Source organism: Polistes dominula, unplaced genomic scaffold (assembly GCF_049000335.1).
Source record: "Polistes dominula isolate Pdom_NZ unplaced genomic scaffold, Pdom_raw_medaka contig_15, whole genome shotgun sequence".
In the NCBI taxonomy this organism is placed as follows: Eukaryota; Metazoa; Arthropoda; class Insecta; order Hymenoptera; family Vespidae; genus Polistes; species Polistes dominula.
The window spans coordinates 8,783,188-8,802,640 of NW_028300915.1; the positions used below are offsets into that span (position 1 = coordinate 8,783,188).

Below are 19,453 nucleotides of genomic sequence, written 5' to 3' on the forward strand. Positions count from 1 at the left end.
GAAGCCTTCAGTTTCACCATATAAGTTACCTTTTTTTAGCCATGCATTGGATGCTTGTGGGTCAATGTGTTCTTCTTCTAATTGGTGTGGGTGCTTGCCGTGTAGTATTTTTTGTTTCCAGTTTTCTTTTTTTTCTTCTGTTGTAACTGTGAGGTCTAATGGATTGTATGTGTGGTTGTTGAGTTGTAATGGTGTGGCTGACGTATCTGTATGTATTATTGCTCTATGTATTTTGCTATCTTATTATTATTATTATTAATTAGCATTAAAAACTCAAAAGTTCATTGCCGCAAATACCAAATCCCGCCATTGTTCCCGTCCCTGAGCGCGATCCTTCCATTCGTGGTCTTCGTATCCTATTTCTTTCAGATCCCTTCTAATTTATCCTCCCATCTACGTCTTGGTCTACCTAGTGGTCTTTTCCCGTTCGGTATACCGACCAATATCTTGTGCGCCGTTCGATCCTCCCCCATGCGCGCCATGTGACCAGCCCATCTTAATCGGCGTGATTTTACGACATTGATAATGTCCGGTTTGTTGTACAATCGATGTACTTCAACGTTATGGAGTTTTTTCCATTCGCCCGTTCCATGGCGGTTTTTATTGTTTCGTGATAAAGTCATTTTACGGTGTGGGGTAATCAGACCTACGCCCAACCCCCGAACAGGATGGCCAATTCCAAGTCAGCTGTCCGCGACTGCTTATTCAATTTATTCGCAGCTAACCTCCGTCCCTATGCAGGATCAAGAGGCCCTTCCTCTATCCGCAACCTGAGGACGCGCTGTGTCGTGTTGACTGGGACCCACCCACCCCGGGGACCACTACAAAATAGTTTTCCTTCCTCGAGACTAGCAGCTGTTATGCTAACACAGAAAAGATTTTTATACAAAAGAAAAAGACAGATTTTTCATAATTGAAAGTGATTTTTCAACGTAGCCAGAAAAAAAGTAACCCAAAAGACGATGCGAAAAATTTAATTAAAAGGTTTTTCATTTTCGTATGCTTCTTTTCCGCGATATTTTTTTTTCTTTCAATTTAAAAGATATAACAAGTGGAATTCAATTTTATCTTATGATCTTTCTCCTTTACCGATTTAAACAAAGAAATTTCATTTTTGGCAGGCATGTATATTACACGCACAATTTTTAGTCTTTTAGATTCTCTCTTTGACTTTGAACTTTCTTAATACTTTTTTACTTCTTAATCTTTGCCATCTTCTCATGTCTATCCGTCTCTCAACTTATTCTATCTATCTTTCTCTCACTCTCGTACTACCACCACTCTTTTCGCAAGGAAGAGGACGAAGGACACTCGTCGTCTCTCATTCGACTCGCTACGGACCAATTAATTCTGGCCCGTCTACAAAACTGCATCCGCTTAAAGCTGTGAAAAGAAAGATCGAGTGACTCGAATGAGATAGAAGATCCTTTAGAACGATATTCTCTCTCTCTCTCTTTCTTTCTTTCTCCCCAATTAGACACGGATATGTAACCGCCGGTAAATTAACTCCGCGCGACTCGCGTCATGCGTGAGATTGATCGTCGAGTTTCTTGGCGAGACAGGAAGATTCTTTCTTTCTCTCTCTCTTTCTCTGTTTCTCTTATTCTTGGCGCGAAGGTTTTCACAGAGAAACGTGCTCTGTTCTTGCACGTTTTAAACGCGTGCCAGCATTACGAAGTAGAACGCTTTGTGCTCATGACACATCGACGACGGAGAAAAATCGTGCACCTAGACACGATTCTCAAAGAAGAGCAAAGGAAAGAAAAGAAGAGAAAGAATATTTTCTTCCTCTCTCTCTCTCTTCTTTCCTTTCTTTTTTTCGTTCTTTTTTTCTACTAAGATCCTAGCAGTAAAATGAGTACCTCATTAATTTTTCTACGATCGTCTATATACGTCATTAATAATTTAATAAGGTTCGATGAGACTATTAAAAATGTCGATAATTTTATCCTTAGGAAAGAATTTAAATCGATTTCATTATCCTTTTTCTAAGAGATTTCATTTAATTATTATATTTCTTCTTCATTTTATTAGACTTATAAATCCGATGGTCCTTCAACTAATAGTATTTTTTTCTTTTTTTATATTTCTCCTTCTTCCTATCATTTTTCTCTCGAAATTTTCATTAACTGTAGTGAGTTGCTTTTGAAATATTAGCGAAGAGTCGGAAATATTTGTAAGAAAAAACTCTCGGGTCGCGGAAACGATGCCATTTCTTTCTTTCTTTCTTTCTTTCTTTCTTTCTTTCTTTCTTTCTTTCTTTCTTTCTTTCTTTCTTTCTTTCTTTCTTTCTTTCTTTCTTTCTTTCTTTCATTCTTCTCTCGGTGTAACATTGTTCGTTTGTACAAATAAAAATGATAAAAAAATATAAAGGATCCCATCACGTTTGGATTCTCTTTAATGTTCAAAATATAGGAGAGAGAGAGAGAGAGAGAGAGAGAGAGAGAGAGAGAGAGAGAAAGAGAGAAAAAGGTAGGGAGGTCTATGGAAAGAGCAGAATCGTGCGCAGCCTGATTACACCATAAATCGAATCTCGGCCAACCGCGTGGAACCTCGGATTAAATGAAATTCCTATGCCATCTCGTATATCTTTTCGGTTTGCCGGTCCTACAAAGAATATCAAGCACTGTTTCCTTTTTGCTCCATTCTAGTCATTATGTATTACATGAAATACCAATGTACTGATGTTCCAATTTTACGATTATAGTTTTGACATATCTTTCATAAATGCAAACAAAAAAATAAAAACAAAGAAATAGAATCAAATAAAATTGTAGCTCATACAAAGCTTTCCACAAAATGTTATAAATTCTTTTACATCGATATCGATTAAGTAATCAAAATTGGTTTGGAACGAGGAAGACAAGAAAAGTCGATTTAAGGAACGAAACGTAGTAGAATGAAAGGTCTCATTACGAAATCTTGAAAGGATTCAGTGCGTGGTAGTGAACTTAGGCCAGAAGATGCAAAGGAAGTATCACTTTCGAAAGTTTTTAACGAGCTTTCTCAGTCGCCTTTTCCACGGGATCGTAGAAGTGTGTTTACTTTGTTAAAAGAGGAAAAGAGAGAATGAGAAAGAAAGACAGAGAAGGTGAACAAAAAGACGCTGGTACCCGTAGAAGAGGAATTTTGTGGTTTGCCATCGTTTAGTTATTTGTCTTCTTCCCGTTGGGTCACCGGAGAAAAAGGTACTTCGAAATTAAATGCACAACACTGTGAAACTCTGCCATCCGATCGTTTGTCTTTGATACCTCGAGACAAGACGTTAATTGAACTGATAAATTAAATTTTAACGCAAAGAACATGCGATATAGATCGAGAGAAAGAGAATAAAAGGAAAGAAAATGAGGAAAGGAGAGAAGCAATTAAAATTAAGAACGGATCGCGATACTAAGCTTCTCTCTTCCTCTCCCATTTTCATCATTTTTTTTCATCTATCTCTTTCTCTCATTCTATCTTTCTTTCTTTCTTTCTTTCAGTGCTTGTGTATAGAAACAAACTTAAACGCAGTCCCGAGTTTTAATACCGCCCTCGAAGTTTATAATCATTTTCTTATTTTTCCCTTTGCAAAGTAAATACAGAGAGAAAAAGAAAAAAAAGAGAGAGTATTTTAGCTCGTTGTAAAATAAAAAACGTAATAGCAGAGTTAGGAGGCCGTTGTTCGTTTCTCTAAGCGAAGCTAGTAGTATACAGGTAGGTGGTACTTACTTGGACCTACACACGTCTTAGCAGTAAGTAATTTCACGCTCAAGGATACAATGGCAGTAAATCACGTAAGTTGTATCCTATGTTCATAGAGTAGAACAACCTGAGATGCGTATCGTAAATTTTCAAGGCCTTCTGACGTGTGCCGTAAAGTAATGAGAAAAGTTTCCATTATCGAAACCTTGAGTTAGGAATAGCGTTTGATCTCGCTTTCGATGCATAATTTAGAGACGAATACGTCGATTTTCTCTTAACTTTATTATTGATTATATCATCTACACTACAAAATCAATGAATATTCTCGAGTGTTCTAGAACATTTAAATCGATGAATCGACAGGAACAAAGAAAGAGAATAATCGTGCTAGAACGTTAATTCTTGGACGGTCCGAAAGCTTGCGTATTTGTTGAGCTAATGTCATAGAAAAGAGCTAAAAGGAGAATAGAGACAAAAAGAAGAAAAAAAAGAGAGAGAGAGAGTAAGGGGTATAGGAAGGAGGAGTGAAGGGTGAAAGAGCAAAGAGAACGGAAGAAAAAGAGGTAGAGGGGTTGCGTGACGACTGGGGTGATACCGAGGGTGACCCTCTCGCGCGAATGTCCGACCCTTTGTTTGAGTTCTGTCAGCCGAGATACATTTTCCGTTTCGCGCTTAGGGTGCAAAGAGCGATTGTTCGATGCCAGAAGCCGGCGAGCAAGCGAGCAAAAGTTTTACCTCTCTCTCTCTTTCTCTTCCACTCTTTCTCTTTTTCTCACTCCATCTTTTGGCTGCACTTACGCGCATTATCAGACCCTATTTTCTGCTTGCTTCTTTCCTAGCACACGATCCCTCCTAAGCACGATTCAACTCCACGAGGCCGTGAAAATCGCCCGTATCGTAGCCGCGATCCTCTCTGCTACCAAAGGAAACAGAGAGAAGAAGAACTACGACTCCGCTTTGTACTCCTTTGAACTTTTTCACAGTAGTCTCGCATTCATAACATGTGACGGGATTTCTCATTCGACGTTGAGAGGATTTTTCGTTCGTCGAACTTACGCACTCTAACGCGTGGTTAGTATTCTCTTCCTCTCTCTTTCTCTCTCTTTCTCTTTCGTTTTCCCTTTCTCTTTCCGACTTTTAATAGATTTAATCTCTTACTCGCTTTTAAAACTTCATTTCTATTATTAAACGCGTACGAAGAATTAAACAGGATCGTAGATTCTCAATTCACGTTGAACAGATCGACGAGCTTGTGTAATCCTATGCCACCTAATCGGGCATAGAGTATCACGAAAATCGGTTGTGCTTGAATCGGTATTAACGTACCTCGATTATGTAAAGCTCGCGCGATTATGGAAATCAAATCCTGGACGAGGTAGGCAAGCACGAGCACGTGCGCTTGTCCTTGTACGACGAGCTTGACCCGCGCGAAGAGGGTCGCTCGCTCGTGGGAGAGTAGAAAGGGTGCTGAATGAACGCAAACGTCTCTCTCTCTCTCTCTCTCACACACACTTTCGCAATTCCCGTAAATTAAAGGACAATCGAGCCCAGGTCACTCCTCATTGTTACTGGCTCTGCTTCGTACGCTACGGCCGGACAATGCGCATCCACTGAGATTCACCCTCGTATTTCATGTAACTGCCAAACGTTCGTGGCTTCCAACCTGAAAGAGAGAGAGAGAGAGAGAGAGAGGGATAGAGAGAGAAACTCGAGGTGAGAGGATGAGATAAATAAACGGTTGGTTACCTTCCTGGTTAGCGACAAGTAGCTTTTGAATTCTTCAAGAATTTAGGGAACAAGAATAATCCGTGAGTACTCAAATTAAAGGTATGTCTGTAAAGTTTTCTATCCTCAACTGTAAATTTGGTTTTCATCTGATATTTTAAGCAAATATTTATATATTTATTTTAAACAATGTTAACTTTACAGTTATATTAAATGTTAATTTTGTATACTTTATAATTAACGTTTTATTTCTCGTGAAAGAAAGGGTAACAAAAGATGGCGGAAGTTTAAGTTTAAAGGTAGTATTTCGATAAAGTTATAAACTCGAACGTTAGAAAGGGAATGAGAAATATCTGTTTGAAGCTTGTTATACTAGTCGTTGGACGTGAAAGTTCGGTAGTGCAGTTTCGATGGTACCACACCCCGTCGTTGAAGGGAAGCTTGAATTTACACAAGAGCCGTTCGACGCATGTCTGAGTGAAACGGAGGCGTTGAGATTTCAGCAGATCTTGGTTTACCTCGAAATCGCGACGGTTTGCGTCAAGTTACCGTACCGTTCCGGACTTTGATCTTTGAACTTTATAAGTCGCACGAGAGAGAGAGAGAGAGAGAGAGAGAGAAAGAGAGAACGAGAGAACGGAAGGGGATATCTCGTTCCTATGCAGCAATTGATTGAGCTAACTTTCCCTCGGGGTTGCCGGATGCGCACGAAGTCCTTTATAAACTAACTTTTGATCTTACTTCGAAATAAACGGACACGCTTATCTAACCCTTTTTATTCTTCACCAAATAAAGAGAAACGATAAAAATAATTACGCGATTATTTAATTTGCTTTTATTTTGTTTTCTTTTGTTTATTGAAAGCAACACATAGAATCACGTTAGATATCGTGCTCTATTAAGATCCGTCAAATCCATGAGCGTAGCGATTAGAAAAGGCCTCGGTCGTGGCACGCGCGTCAAATAAATCTGGGATCAATAAATTAGCGGCCGGTTAAAGCTCGGCCTCCGACTTTATCTCTGGCGCGGTATCAGCGACGAACGGTCGAGCGAAACGCAAAAGGGAGGTCCGTAAGAGATGGAAGGACTTTTGTATAGAAGTAGGAGGTCTACGGTGATGGTAGTGGTAGCGTAGTGACGGTGATGGTGGTGGTAAAAGAGGAGGGCAGTGCAAAACGGAAGCTAGCCTCAATAAAACACTCGGCACAGCCAGTGCTCTTACGTTTACGTCTGCGTTTGCGCTCGTTTCTCCGCTCGCTAATCTGCATTTTAAATGTCCGCACCCACTCTTTCTCTCTCTTCGTCCGTATTCCTTTTTTTGATTTTGTATCTCTCTTTTCCAAGTTCGTACCTCCTGATAACAGTGAAGCCAGACCAACCCCCCTAGACTCACGATGAAATGAGATTGTCTCTCTCTCTCTCTCTTTTTCTCTCTCTTTCTCAATCTCTCTTTTTATCTTTATTTATCTATCCTTTTTTTTCTTTTTTATAAGCACCGCTCGCCACACTGTCTTCTCCGGATGCAACGGAGGATGTTACGCGAATACGTAACCGTTTTCGTCGAGAAGATAAAAATATCTGCCACCTACCCTTGGAATGGAGGCACCCTTCAGGCAGACGCGATTGTTGAGCTCGCTGCCGCATAAATGAGAGCGTCCTGTCCACGCCAGACGTCCACGCGTATTCTTCTTCTTCCTCCTCCTCCTCTTCCTCCTTTTCATTCGCTCTGTACCCCTCTCTTTCTCCTCTTTCTCTTTCTCTTTCCATATATAAATCTTTCTCTCGTAGTGCTATTGTTCCTTTGGTTTATCGTTGACTACCAGCGACGATATTAATATCCCCGATCGTAATTCTTTGACTAATTTCTCATTACAAGTCATTAATAACCACCCTGGTCTTACCGAAGCTTGAACATTTTTCTAGAGTATCTTTATTGTTAGTTTCAGACGAAAGTTTAAAAGGAAAGTGTCGCGAGAAGTCGTTTTTTCTTATTTTTCTTCTTCTTCAATGTTCGAGGGATGCTGCTTCCGTGGCTAGACAGAGTCGAACGGAAATGAGACGTCGCAGTTATGTGAAAGACATAAATCCCCATCTCCGGTAGTTCGACCTGAAGAAAGTTCGATTTTATGGTCGCCTCGGATTCAATGGTACAAGAGTTACGACGATCGTACCGAATGCATCGTTGAAAGGGGCATAGGGAATGGGTAGATGGTTTCTTCACTGGGTTAACTTTAGGGGAAGATAGTCAGGAATGAAAGGGAAGATGAGTCAGAAGTATTCGGCTCGTTGGCTAAATGGCAGAAGATCGTCCTGCTTGCTTGCCTGCCGTTCGTTCGTTCGTTCTTTCGTTATTGCCGCTACTGCAAGCAAAAAGCTTCCACCAACTCCTCCTTTCAATCTTCCATCTCTTTTTCTCTTTTTTTCCTTTTATCAACCCTCTTTCTTTTGCTCTCACGCGCAAGACTTTTACTTCCACGAACGTGCATCTCTTGGCTTCTCACAGTTCTTCGTGAAAATTCAAGAGTCTTAAGATCCCGAGTACCTTGTCTTGTCTTGCGAGGAGCTATACTTTTTTTTCTTTCTTTCTTCCTTTTTGTTTCCTTTTCTTCATCTTCTTCTTCTTTTTCTTCTTCCTTTCTTTATTTCTTAACTAGAAATAAAGATTCGAAATGAAATCTTATCTTGTCAAATAGAATGGAAGGATTTCAGTTCCATTTACGATCAAACGATCGCTTCATTACGTTCGATAACTGATTTTTTCGTTAAAAAGTTGCTCAGCTTGCGCTTCTTGCTTTGTCTTGTTGTTAACGCTTCGATGCTTTCCGGAAAGTTTCATTGTCGTTGGATCTGTTGCAAGGTGTCGACTAACACCTATATGCGCGCGCACACTCATACATACACAAGTGTATATACAAGCATGCAGATAGAAAAAGCAAGAAAGAAAGTTCATGAAAGAAACTGCACGGACTTATCATGATCCTCTCGGGACTGGCGAAGAATCAAAGGGTGTTTTCTTCCTTCATACTCGTCGTCCTCTTTCTTTTATTTTCCCTTTTCTTTTCTCTTCTCTTCTCTTCTCGTCAAAGCCTATCTTTCTTCTTCGGTGACTTGTGTCGCGCGTGGTTGTCATGCTACTGGCACGCAGACAATGCCCTTTCGCGAGTGGCTGCTCTACTCGCGAAAAAGAGACACAGCCGAGCGGAAAGCTAGTCATCCTTTTGTTTTCCTCGCTTCTGTCACAGCTTTTGAGAATTCTTCTTAGAAAAGATTCGTTCTTAGTTGGGTAGTCTGTCATGCCTTAGTCCTTTTCCTGTTTCCTCTAAACGTGAACTATAATAATAGCTGACTTCCTTAACGCGCGCGAGACGATAAATTATTTCTTAAATTAAGACTTAGCAAGAACTTACGTATAATAATCTAATTGTAAGATATTGTTGTAGAAAATAATTTGTGTTTCTTTTTTTTTCAATAAAAAATGTATTATTTTCTCTAAAAAAAAAAAAGAAAGAAAATAAAATGAAAATAAAGTAGGGCGAAACGACTTAATTCTCTTGTTCGGAATTCTAAGATTAGAGCTAGTAGGTAAGTAAATCAAACGAGACTAAGATTGTTATGTCCGGGAGTTTAAAGTAAAACTCCGTTTCACAATTGTCGAGGAAGCAATTCGCAAGCGTATCCATCAGTGCCAAGCGTACTTTCTTGGAACATGTTAGTAGGAAGTACATGTCTTTTACACGAAGAAACGTCCCTTGTAGATAGGGATGCTGAACGTTTAGAGAAAGAAAAAGATAGAAAGATAGAAAGAGATGGAGAGGGAGAGAGAAATAAGAAGAAATGGTGAGAGAAAGCGAATGCGACAGTACTTTCAGTAACAGGAAGCTCGATCAGATAGGAATAGTACGTAGGAACTTGATGCACAGAAGCTGTCTATCTGTCCAAAGCAGACAATACGAGATCCTACGACAGACGTAGTCAAACCGCGCCCCTTTCATGTACCACTGATTGATACCCTCGGTTCTGTCCGACGACATAGGGATGCGAAGGTAGTAATGTCGTCCTCGTCACTAGTTTCCTACGGCCACATTATCAGCACCAGATTCGAGATAGATACCGACTAATGGAGTACGCGAAATCCCTTTATGCCACTAACTAACGTCAACATGAAAATTGTTTAACCATGCTACATGATTGCTCCTATAATAGGATACTTATAAAATTATGTATCTATTTTGTTTCTATTAATTACATGCATTTTTAACAGGAACATTTATACAGTTTTTTAGTTATTTTCTCTTGTTAATTTGTAAGACCAATTCATGTTAACTTTCATCTATTGATTGTAAAAATTAGAAAATTTATATAAATTTGTATTAGTTTTATAATTAAAAATCTGTGAGTTAGTGTAGGCTTCATAGTTGGAGCATGACGTAAACGTCGTTTTCACGACACGAGGTATAAAATGTAATCATTTCAAAGGACTACACGGAACCATTCGCGGATGCTGCTACGTTGAGAGCTATCCGTCGTATCCGTCGTCACTCTCGTTAGAGTGACGTTCGTGAAACGATCAAAGGAAAATTCCTCGGAGGCAAGAATCTGTAGAATTGCTTCTCGGCAACCCGAGCGCGACGATTACGCGAGGAAATTAGCAGGTTGACTACGTCGTAGTTGATGCCATTCTAAACGTACGATGACGGAGATCTCCAACTTCGAGGGTGTGATCTGAATTAATAAAAAAAAAATGTCCAATTTGATTGATGTCTGATTTAATTGCGTCAATCAAATCTATCGTAGAAATGAAAAAAGAAAAATCCGAATATTTAAGAACAAATATAACAAATAATATTTGTTATTATTTAAAGAAACTATTTCTTGCTCGTCTTAAATGTATGATATTATACATTTATAATTAAAATTAAATTATTTTACAATTATGCGATGTTAAAAGATTCATATCTTTCGAATATCTGAGCCATAAATATCTTTCAACGTTCGAATAAGCTTGTTCTTATAAACGTCATTTATAACCAAAGCCGATACTCGTGGTCGTCGTGTACGATTTTTGTCAGCAAAGTCCACACTAAATATACCAGATTTAACTCTGTCAAAGAAAGTTAATAACATTAGTTTGTACTATAATTAGATCAAAAGTAAGAGTTAAAATAAAGGAAACACTCACGTATAACCCATCATCCACTCAAAGCTGTCGATGAAAGAACGAACTAGATATCCCCGAATGTCGATACCATTTTTCATAACTTGTAAAACTATAGATAAGTGTTCGTGATGGTAGACACTTCTATCTAAGTCTTTGATTTTTCCATCGTCCTGATAGCCAATTTCGGTTATAATGATTGGTGGTAATTCGTAATTAAGATCTATACGATTTAAGAGATTCGCAAGTGTCTGCGGCTTGATCTGAATTATTCACAAAATCATAAGAAAAATAATTCAATAAATTAATTGAGATATCTATTTAATCATACTTACATTATTATAATTTTGTTCTTGTAGTTGCATAGATGATACTGTTATTTGAGCATCATTTTGGAAAAATGTATCATTAGAATTAAGCTTAGAACCACGTACTAAAGTATTTCTGTCGAAACTAATACCAAGAAAATCAGCGGAGTTTTTAACCTGTTGCAATTCGTAAAACTCGAAATTTGGTAAACGCGAATTTAAATGTTCGGAAAAGCTATTATTGCTAATTACAGTCTTCATCATTTCGGGATAATCACCCTGTTCGCTAAACAACGGATGAAGGAACCATCCATTCCACCATTGGAAAGCTCTTTCCGCAGCTAACTGATCTTCGACATTCCTTGGATTCTCTGGTTCAAACCATTTCAAATTGAGAACAATACCAACGTTACCTAAAAATGCAATACTTATTATTGTCACGTTCTTTAATTGAACGTTCGGAAAAGTGAAACTAGTAACTAACTTCAAAAATAATCGACTTGTTTATTTGCATGACTAATACTACTGATAGTGAAGTGATATACACATACATATACATCGTAAAAAAATATCACAAGGAAATAGATAATAATAATTAAGCTCTATCTAATGGCTTACCTTTCTGAACATCGTTAAAATGTTTTTGATAAAATTCATATATGTTAGCATGAGCTAATAATAGATTATGACCACAAATATAATCAGCTTTTCCTGATAAATTTACTGTAGGTATCATTGCATCATCGCCATAACCATATTGACATATGACGGATGGTTCGTTTATTGTAACCCAATATTTTACCTGAATTAAACAAATAAACAAGCAAACAAATTATAATCTTGCATTGTTATAGTTCACAAGAATGATTAGGTTAAAAATAAAATGAATAGATGATACGTACTCGATCACCAAACGCATCAAAAGCAACCCAGGCGTATTGAATGAGAAAATCTATGATCAATGGATTGGATAATCCACCTATTTTTTGCAAAGTATAGGGCATGTCCCAATGAAAAAGAGTCACCATCGGTACCATTCCATGTGTAATAATTTCATTGATAAGTTTATCGTAATGTCGAATACCGTCCGTATTTATACGACTATGTAAACCGTCTGGGAAAATTCTTGGCCATGATATTGAAATTTTATACATTTTACTCTAGAGAAAACAAGAAATAATTAAATAGCATCACATTAAACTTATCGTATTAAATACAATTCATCACTCACGCCTATTTGTTTCGCAATATTTATATCCGTTTTATAATGATGATAAGAATCAGCAGCAATGTCGGCGTTGCTTCGATCACGAATGAGATTAGGATTTGAATGTGTCATGTGATCCCAAACAGATTCTCCTTTTCCTGATATTGTGAAATAAAAATATCATTCGTGAATTTGTGTGTGTGTGTGTATGTGTGTGAATATGTGAATGCTATTCTTCGCAAAAAATATATGACTTTACCATCTTCATTCCAAGCACCTTCTGTTTGATAAGCCGACGTAGAAACACCGAAATGAAATTGATCCGGAAACATGTTAACTATTAAGGCGTTAGTCACATTTATTTGGTACAATGGAAAATTAAATTCTGTAACCGAATTAAAATCAACCGAATTCATAACGTCGTCATTTAACGAGAGAAATAATAATTTAGAAAATAAATTAAACAATAAAGCATAATCGACATCTTGGAACGGCCACATTTTTCTTTCAATACGTAAATTATATTATATTTATTCTTATATTATATTCGCGACAAAAAAATAACAGGAAACAAAGCTATCTTTCTTTGGCAAAGTTTCAATGCATACTCATGGACTTTAACTCGTAAAAAATGATAACAAAAAATAATACAAAGCTATTTTATGCTCGAACTAATTGAGAACTTGACCTTTTTTGTCAGTTTCAGAAAAAAAATATATTAATAAATACTTCAAAGTAGAAAATACATAGTTTTAAGTGCAAGAGATATAAAGTATAAATTAATGTAGATGTGATATCATATCGAAGTATGTCATTGGAACCCTTGGTAGTATTGATCCGAGTCAAGGTCTATTCCCTTTTATAAGGGAACTCTCTTTAGAAACGATAGGTTACAACCAAGCGTATTCTTTGTTACGAACCCTTGTCAAGAAGTGACTGATTATGGGTATCTTGTGGTTAAAACTCGTCGATCTTTAATTGTTAACACTGTACCGGAAGTTAAATAGGGGGCTTCCAATCGATATTTCTAAAAGATCGGATAAAAACATCGAAGTTTCATACGCTTCGTTCGGCATGATAACTAATTGTTTATCAAACTAACAAAAATACGAAATAGTAATGCAACTTATATTTTATCGAATTTTGTTTACGCCAAAAGATACACACATGTTGATTTTTAACTCAACCATTTTTCACGTTTTTACTCGTAAAACGAAAATAAATAGGAGGATATTTGTAATTTTTCGTCCGTGTGTTGAATTTACGTCTACGAAAAATAAAAAAATAAAAAAATATATATATATATATATATATATATATATATATATGTGTAAAACGGAAAAAATAGTCTAAAAAAAAATATGCAAGTTAACAACGACGGAACGCAACAACACGTAATGACATGTGATGGAAGATTTTCATTTATGCCGCTTTCAGCAACGCATGTTCCCGTTTTACACAGGAATATTATGGAAATACGGGATGCTAGCCAGCTAGTCATCTCATGGAACATAGCCGTACCTCATATATCACTATCTGAAGTATCCGACATTATTCTCGCGTGCCATAAGCACGCAATATCCTAGCATGTTCCTACAAAGTAAATACGACTTTGTGTATTATACGATTGATTCCAAATTCTTAACTCAAAGAACCTGAATTTTTATTTCAATTTCTTTCCTCCCTTAAACTAAAATTTCGAATTTAGAATTTGTATTTTCAAACATCGTGAATCATGGCATTGTCAAACACGTTACAGAACAATGTCGATAATCCTCGATAGGCGTGGTGAACCATCTGAGAGTTTTCTTCGACGAACAAGGGTGTAAACGATTTTTCACTTTTTTCTTCTCTCCAATTAATTTAGTTTTACCCAAAGTAACATTGAAAGATTTCTTTAGCACGGAGGAATCGATATAAGGATTTATCTGCAAACGCAATTAAATAGAAAAAGGTATTTCTTGTAACGTTTCAATGTAAATCACAACGATAGTCCACAAGAAATGGAAAATAAAAAATATCTGAAAATGGAATTTTAAGAAAGAAATCCTTACACAATACTCCTGGGGACCAGGTATCTTCTTTTTCTTCTCCTTATCACGATGTGAATACGGTATCACACCTCCCTTGATTCCTTTTGATATGTCATACGAGATGGTATAATGTGTCGGAGCTAGACACAAAAAGTATGAAAATCAAGGCATTGTCCTGGCTCGATATTGCTTCTTGGTTCGTGCAAGAAGCCTGTTTGAATTGACAGAGTCCATGAATTAAGATGATAGGATGAATAATGGAGGAGTTATAACACGTCTAAGAAAATTATGCTATCCTACATCTTACATTAACTATGATTTGAAAATATTGTTTTGAGGAGTGAAGAAGAGTAAAAAAGAAAAAGAGAATTAAAAGAAAATAATGAAATAATTTAGCTCTCTTAACACATATTTCCAGCGTTAATTGACCGGTAGCTTATAAATAGACTTTTCATCGATTTCCGTGTTCAATTGAAAGTAATGTGTTGGAATAATTATGAATAAAATTTATAGGAATATAGGGATGATAGAACTTAATACCTGGAACTGTCATATCGATTCCTTTGGTAATCTCGAGAACACGACGAGCCCTCGAAAGGAAAGGTGGAGCCAAACGTCGGCAAAGGAAGTCGCATCGATCACGATTAGCCTTGAAGGAGGTTAAAACTTCGTAAGCTCCAGGATCCGGCGCATCGATCTACAAAAGTAAGAAAAAAAAGAAAAAGAAAGAGAATAGTAAAAATGCAATTTACAAGAAATTTCTATCTAAGGTGGACAAACTTTAATTTTGGTATTGATTTAATTAAAACAAAGACTATTCGATAGCACGATTGGTCCAACTCTATTCTCTTCAACCTGGTGATAGTCTCTTGTGACGAAGAACAAATACCAAAATAAACGATGTTTTGGACTACCCGCAATTTACGTTTTGACTATAGACTGCAAGAGAGAGAGAGAGAGAGAGAGAGAGGCAGGGATTGGCTCGAATTTCCGGTTCAACGAGCCGGAAGTGATTTCACCGGACTACATCGGCAGCCTCACGGACTATGCGTGGAAATGACCCCCCGAGCACGCTGGAACGTCATTTCCGGGGGATCACAGAGTTACGATGCTTCCCTACGTTATGTAAATATGACTTCGTCGAAAGCAGAACTACTACTGGTCATCCTCGCGAATTCCTCGCTCAAACGAAGACTAGAGAGTTATGCGACTGGATGTTTCTCTTTGCTTCATCGATCGTATTTAAATATACATCATCCTCCCCATGCTCTAGATGATTTTATTTAGCGACTCGATTATATTGGACACTTATTTTTCTATCGGTTAGAACCTAATCAATTTTATAATGTTTTCTAGAAAATTAATGACACGTAATTAATTTCTTTCTACGTGTGCTGACTTTTCTATAAGAAAAAGGATATAAAATAATTGATGAGCGTGGGACGAGAACTAGCACGTTGGAGTATAGACGTAGATGAAAAATATAAATGTTTCGAACGTGATCGGAAATGTATCTCGTATAGGCGGAAGCAGGAACTGTTCGAATAGCTTTGACCATTCTAGGCAAGCCTATATATGGTTGAGCCATCGAATCCCGTTCCAATGCTCTCTCACAAACTCTCTTTCTCTCTCTCTCTCTCTCTCTCTCTCTCTCTCGATTAACGGCCAAATTGGATCCTGACTACGAACAGCCTCGAGTACAGATGCAACGCTTCGATCCGTTGCCATTAATTTCGTCTCGGGTTCTCCTGATTACCTTGCGCTTTGAGGATTACTTGGCTTTACCCAGAGTCTCCAGTTTCTACCGAAAGAATCCTTGATGTTACGTCTGACCATCGATTTACTCTTACTACTACCTACAGAATCTTTCTTTCTCTACTTCTCCTTGCTGTTAAAACATTACCAGCATGAAAATCGTATTACCAATGACATCTCTTAGATTAAAACATTAGACTTGATTGTTTTGAAAAAAATATTTTTTATTAGATTCGTGTATAAATTTTCTTACCCCTTTAAGGATCTTACGAAATCTTTCTGTCCTTGATTTAAAAACAGCATGATACTCGTAACTTTTTTTAAAGTTCTCATGCTTTACTTCTTGTCTCTCTTCAATTAGTTCTTTTTTATTATAAGGAGTCACAATATTTTTCGGAAATGAATAAGGTGTTGGCCTTTTGTAATGATATTTGAGACGTTTTATGGATTCATAAGAAATATTTCCTGCTACTATGTGATATCTACCAGGTTCTAGAAATACATTAAATCGGTTAATAAATTTCATACAATCATTGAATATATTTGGAAAAAAATTAACTACGTAACCTGGACTCGAATTGTCAGTATCCTTTCTTAAGCGAGAAATGAGACTTCCAAATGGTGCTCTACGTAAATGAGTAAAACAATTTTTTGGACTTTTGCTATCGTACGTTCCTGGACCAGGAATATCTATAGATTTTGTATGTTCGAATCTCTGGAGCAAATTAAATTAATTTGAAATAAAATATTCACAAATTTTTAAACATTTCTATTTACCTCAGCAGTTTGATTGAAAGGTGGAGATTCTATGGTATATTTGTTGCATTTACAATTAATTTTTTTATATTTGTCAAAGGTACTTTTAGGTGGATCATAATGATTTGGTCCTGGTAATCCCTTTAATAAAAATTATATTTTCTTACTATTATGTTTGTGGAAGAGAAGATAAATCGTTTAAGAAATAAATGAACTTCTCGTAATTTTCGTCTGAACATCGCTTCGAGGTATCGTGGTTGTCTTGACGTAGCCCTTTTTATTTCCCTAAACTTTTCATCGTAAATTTGTGTAAGAGTCTTTTTTGTTTCATGTTCGTAGTCCCCTGGTCCTGGCGTTACGAAGGGTCTTTTCTCTTCCCTTCCAGTCATTCTACTCCAAAAGTTTCCTTTATATCTAAGAGTAGCAAAATTTTCTTCCTACGTATAGAAAATGAAATAAAGTTTGTATATACATTTGATATTATGATATTATTGTAGAAATCGTTATTACTCCCTTTGGAATTTCATATATGAAAGTTGGTTCATCTTTGAATGTTAAAATTTTAATAAGAATTCCATCCTCATTAATATCGTAACCGTAAACGTCACGTTTCGAAGGTACGGATATTCCAGAAGTTATGATAGAACGTGGTGGTTTTATTAACCACAGCTGAAAAGATAATGACCCTGATAAACGTCAAGAATATGAACGAATTAAAAAAACATTTTACTTTTCCAACTGGTCTATTCCAAATGTCAGGATGTGATCTAATCTTCTTCGGTATTTCTTTGAATAGATCATCTGGTAAATCGTATTTCGTTGGACCTGGTCCTTCGTAAATTTTTTCTTTAAATCTGGCATCAGTGTAATCGATGCTGACACCTCCCTACAATTTATAAAATTCATTTTAAATGAATAAGGTGAAATTTAAATCTGAACATTGATAACGATTCTACGTTCTGGAATGTGCCATTGTGGTTCTATTGGATTGTATGAACCAGGTCCTGGAAAAAGAATTGCATCTTTCGATGCAATCACAGTTTGTCTCCGCGTGCCACTTAAAAATGGATATCGACCATCTGAAATATAATATTATAATAATATATAACGTTATTATATATTATTATATATAACATATAATAATATATAATGTTATAATAATTTATAACAAATTGAAGTTTTAATATCGTATGATTACGTGTTACCTAAATCACGTGGTGGTTTTGATATATATGATTCATCATAAGTTCCAGGACCAACGAATGTAGAAGTCTGTGTAATTAATTTTGGAAATCTTTCAGCTCTATCATATGCCATTATTTCAAATTCTTATGATACACATGATGTTACTTGCATTAAAATAATTTTTCATATAAGACATACTTCTTGATTGGATTATAATACAATTTAGAATAATTGACAATCGTATCTCATTTCAAATCATACATGAAAGTAATAATTTAATGATTTAATTTTTTACATATTTTAAAATATTACCTGTGTTCAAAATATTCGATATTGCGCCTGTCGATATGCAACCCACAATAGAAATCGTAGAAATCGTAGAAATCTCGCATCTCGATAGAGGTCGCCAATAGTATATCGAAGCAGAGTTTGTTTGGTCGATAACTGCAGATTATTATTTTTCAATCTGGTTTATTTTGAAATACAAACAAATTTTTTTATAAATAATATAATTAAAATAAATTTTTGAATAAAAGTACAATTTTACAAATGAAAAATAAGATCATTTTCGTAAATTAATATTTGTGACAATATCGACGGTGCTTATTAATATAGGTGTCTAACTCAATGCGACAATTTCGACCAATAACAATGAAATATATTTCTGCACATGCGCATAAACGTATTAGTCGAAGAAACGATAGAAACGTGTCGAAAAAATATATTGCAGCTTAGTGATTTTTTCGTCTTGGAAGTTTGTAATTTCTTTCTCGATAAATATATTCTACAGATTTTAAAATATATAACAGGATGTCCGAAAACGAAGCGAAATTCGATGCAATGTTGTTAGCTATTGCTCAACAACACGAAGGTGGTGTTAAAGACGTAAGTGACTTACCGGTTGAGGTTATGTCTTGTTACAAAAACATCACTTAATTTTTTTGAAATGTTTATTCTATCTGTCTTTGCTTCTTCCTAACAAAATTTTGTTTCGATTTTCAGCTGTTAGAAACAATCTTTAGTTTTTTGGAAAGGAAAACAGATTTTTATACTGGAGGTGGCGAAGGTGCAGCTGAAAAGGTATATTTTTCCTTTAAAGATAATTTTTTTTATCGAATATTCTCGATCTTTCTGGAATCAATATTGTATGTACCGTAATCTCCCTATAACACGGTACTTTTATAACGCGATTTTACGTCCCTCGTATAACACGTGTTTACTTTTTATTTCTATACTGCGAAATTTATAATGAGTTGTACAGTTCACAATCAATTTCGCGTACGTTTGCACATTGTGTCAATTGTGTTCTTATAAAATTAAATTAAATTATTTTATTAAATTTGTTATTTCGTTATTTCAGATAGCTCCGACAGCGAATAAACATGTAATAAAACTGTTTTTGGAATTATTTCTTATAATAGTTAATTATTCGAAATTAACTATTTTTTAGTTGCATAAGTATAAGTTCTTTATTGAAAATGTTTTTAGAGTTTGATTTTAATAAAATGCACAAATTTCGTTCATAACATAGTTTTTCCTTAATATTTCTTTAACGAGAAAAGTTAAACGTGAATCATTTGTACATAACGCGTTATACGAGGTTATACGAGCGCGTGTTTTACGAGAATGCTCGTGTAACGCGGAACGA

General features: G+C 36.1%; 3 protein-coding genes across 4 annotated transcripts in view; 1 reads left to right on the plus strand and 2 right to left on the minus strand.

Annotated features, from left to right (window-relative positions):
* Window positions 1-9,611: 9,611 nt before the first annotated feature.
* Window positions 9,612-12,712, minus strand: LOC107069600 (myrosinase 1). Of its 2 annotated transcripts, XM_089170161.1 has the most exons (8): window positions 12,336-12,712; window positions 12,101-12,234; window positions 11,772-12,029; window positions 11,488-11,671; window positions 10,897-11,282; window positions 10,586-10,824; window positions 10,336-10,507; window positions 9,612-10,128 (listed from the first exon to the last, which is right to left on the minus strand). In XM_089170161.1, the coding sequence occupies exons 1-7, from the start codon at window positions 12,574-12,576 to the stop codon at window positions 10,357-10,359; spliced, it is 1,593 nt and encodes a 530-aa protein (XP_089026287.1). In that variant the 5' UTR covers window positions 12,577-12,712; the 3' UTR covers window positions 9,612-10,128; window positions 10,336-10,356. The 2 variants fall into 2 exon arrangements, with proteins under 2 accessions (XP_089026287.1, XP_015182534.1); XM_015327048.2 differs by lacking the exon at window positions 9,612-10,128 and having other exon boundaries at window positions 10,226-10,507; window positions 12,336-12,711.
* Window positions 12,713-13,374: 662 nt separating this feature from the next.
* On the minus strand, window positions 13,375-18,834 carry LOC107069568 (sperm-tail PG-rich repeat-containing protein 2). The gene is made up of 12 exons (XM_015327007.2): window positions 18,704-18,834; window positions 18,118-18,271; window positions 17,826-17,892; window positions 17,577-17,699; window positions 17,351-17,506; window positions 16,836-17,306; window positions 16,642-16,761; window positions 16,432-16,579; window positions 16,118-16,356; window positions 14,650-14,806; window positions 14,131-14,249; window positions 13,375-14,004 (listed from the first exon to the last, which is right to left on the minus strand). Exons 6-12 carry the CDS (start codon window positions 17,007-17,009, stop codon window positions 13,810-13,812), a joined length of 1,152 nt encoding a protein of 383 aa, XP_015182493.1. The 5' UTR covers window positions 17,010-17,306; window positions 17,351-17,506; window positions 17,577-17,699; window positions 17,826-17,892; window positions 18,118-18,271; window positions 18,704-18,834; the 3' UTR covers window positions 13,375-13,809.
* Window positions 18,490-19,453, plus strand: part of nudC (nuclear distribution C, dynein complex regulator) — an 84,886-nt gene continuing 83,922 nt past the window's right edge. The window contains exons 1-2 of the mRNA XM_015327042.2: window positions 18,490-18,690; window positions 18,808-18,885. Of these exons, the coding sequence (XP_015182528.1) occupies window positions 18,616-18,690; window positions 18,808-18,885 (153 nt within the window). The 5' untranslated portion in view covers window positions 18,490-18,615. The remainder of the gene's footprint in view (window positions 18,691-18,807; window positions 18,886-19,453) is intronic.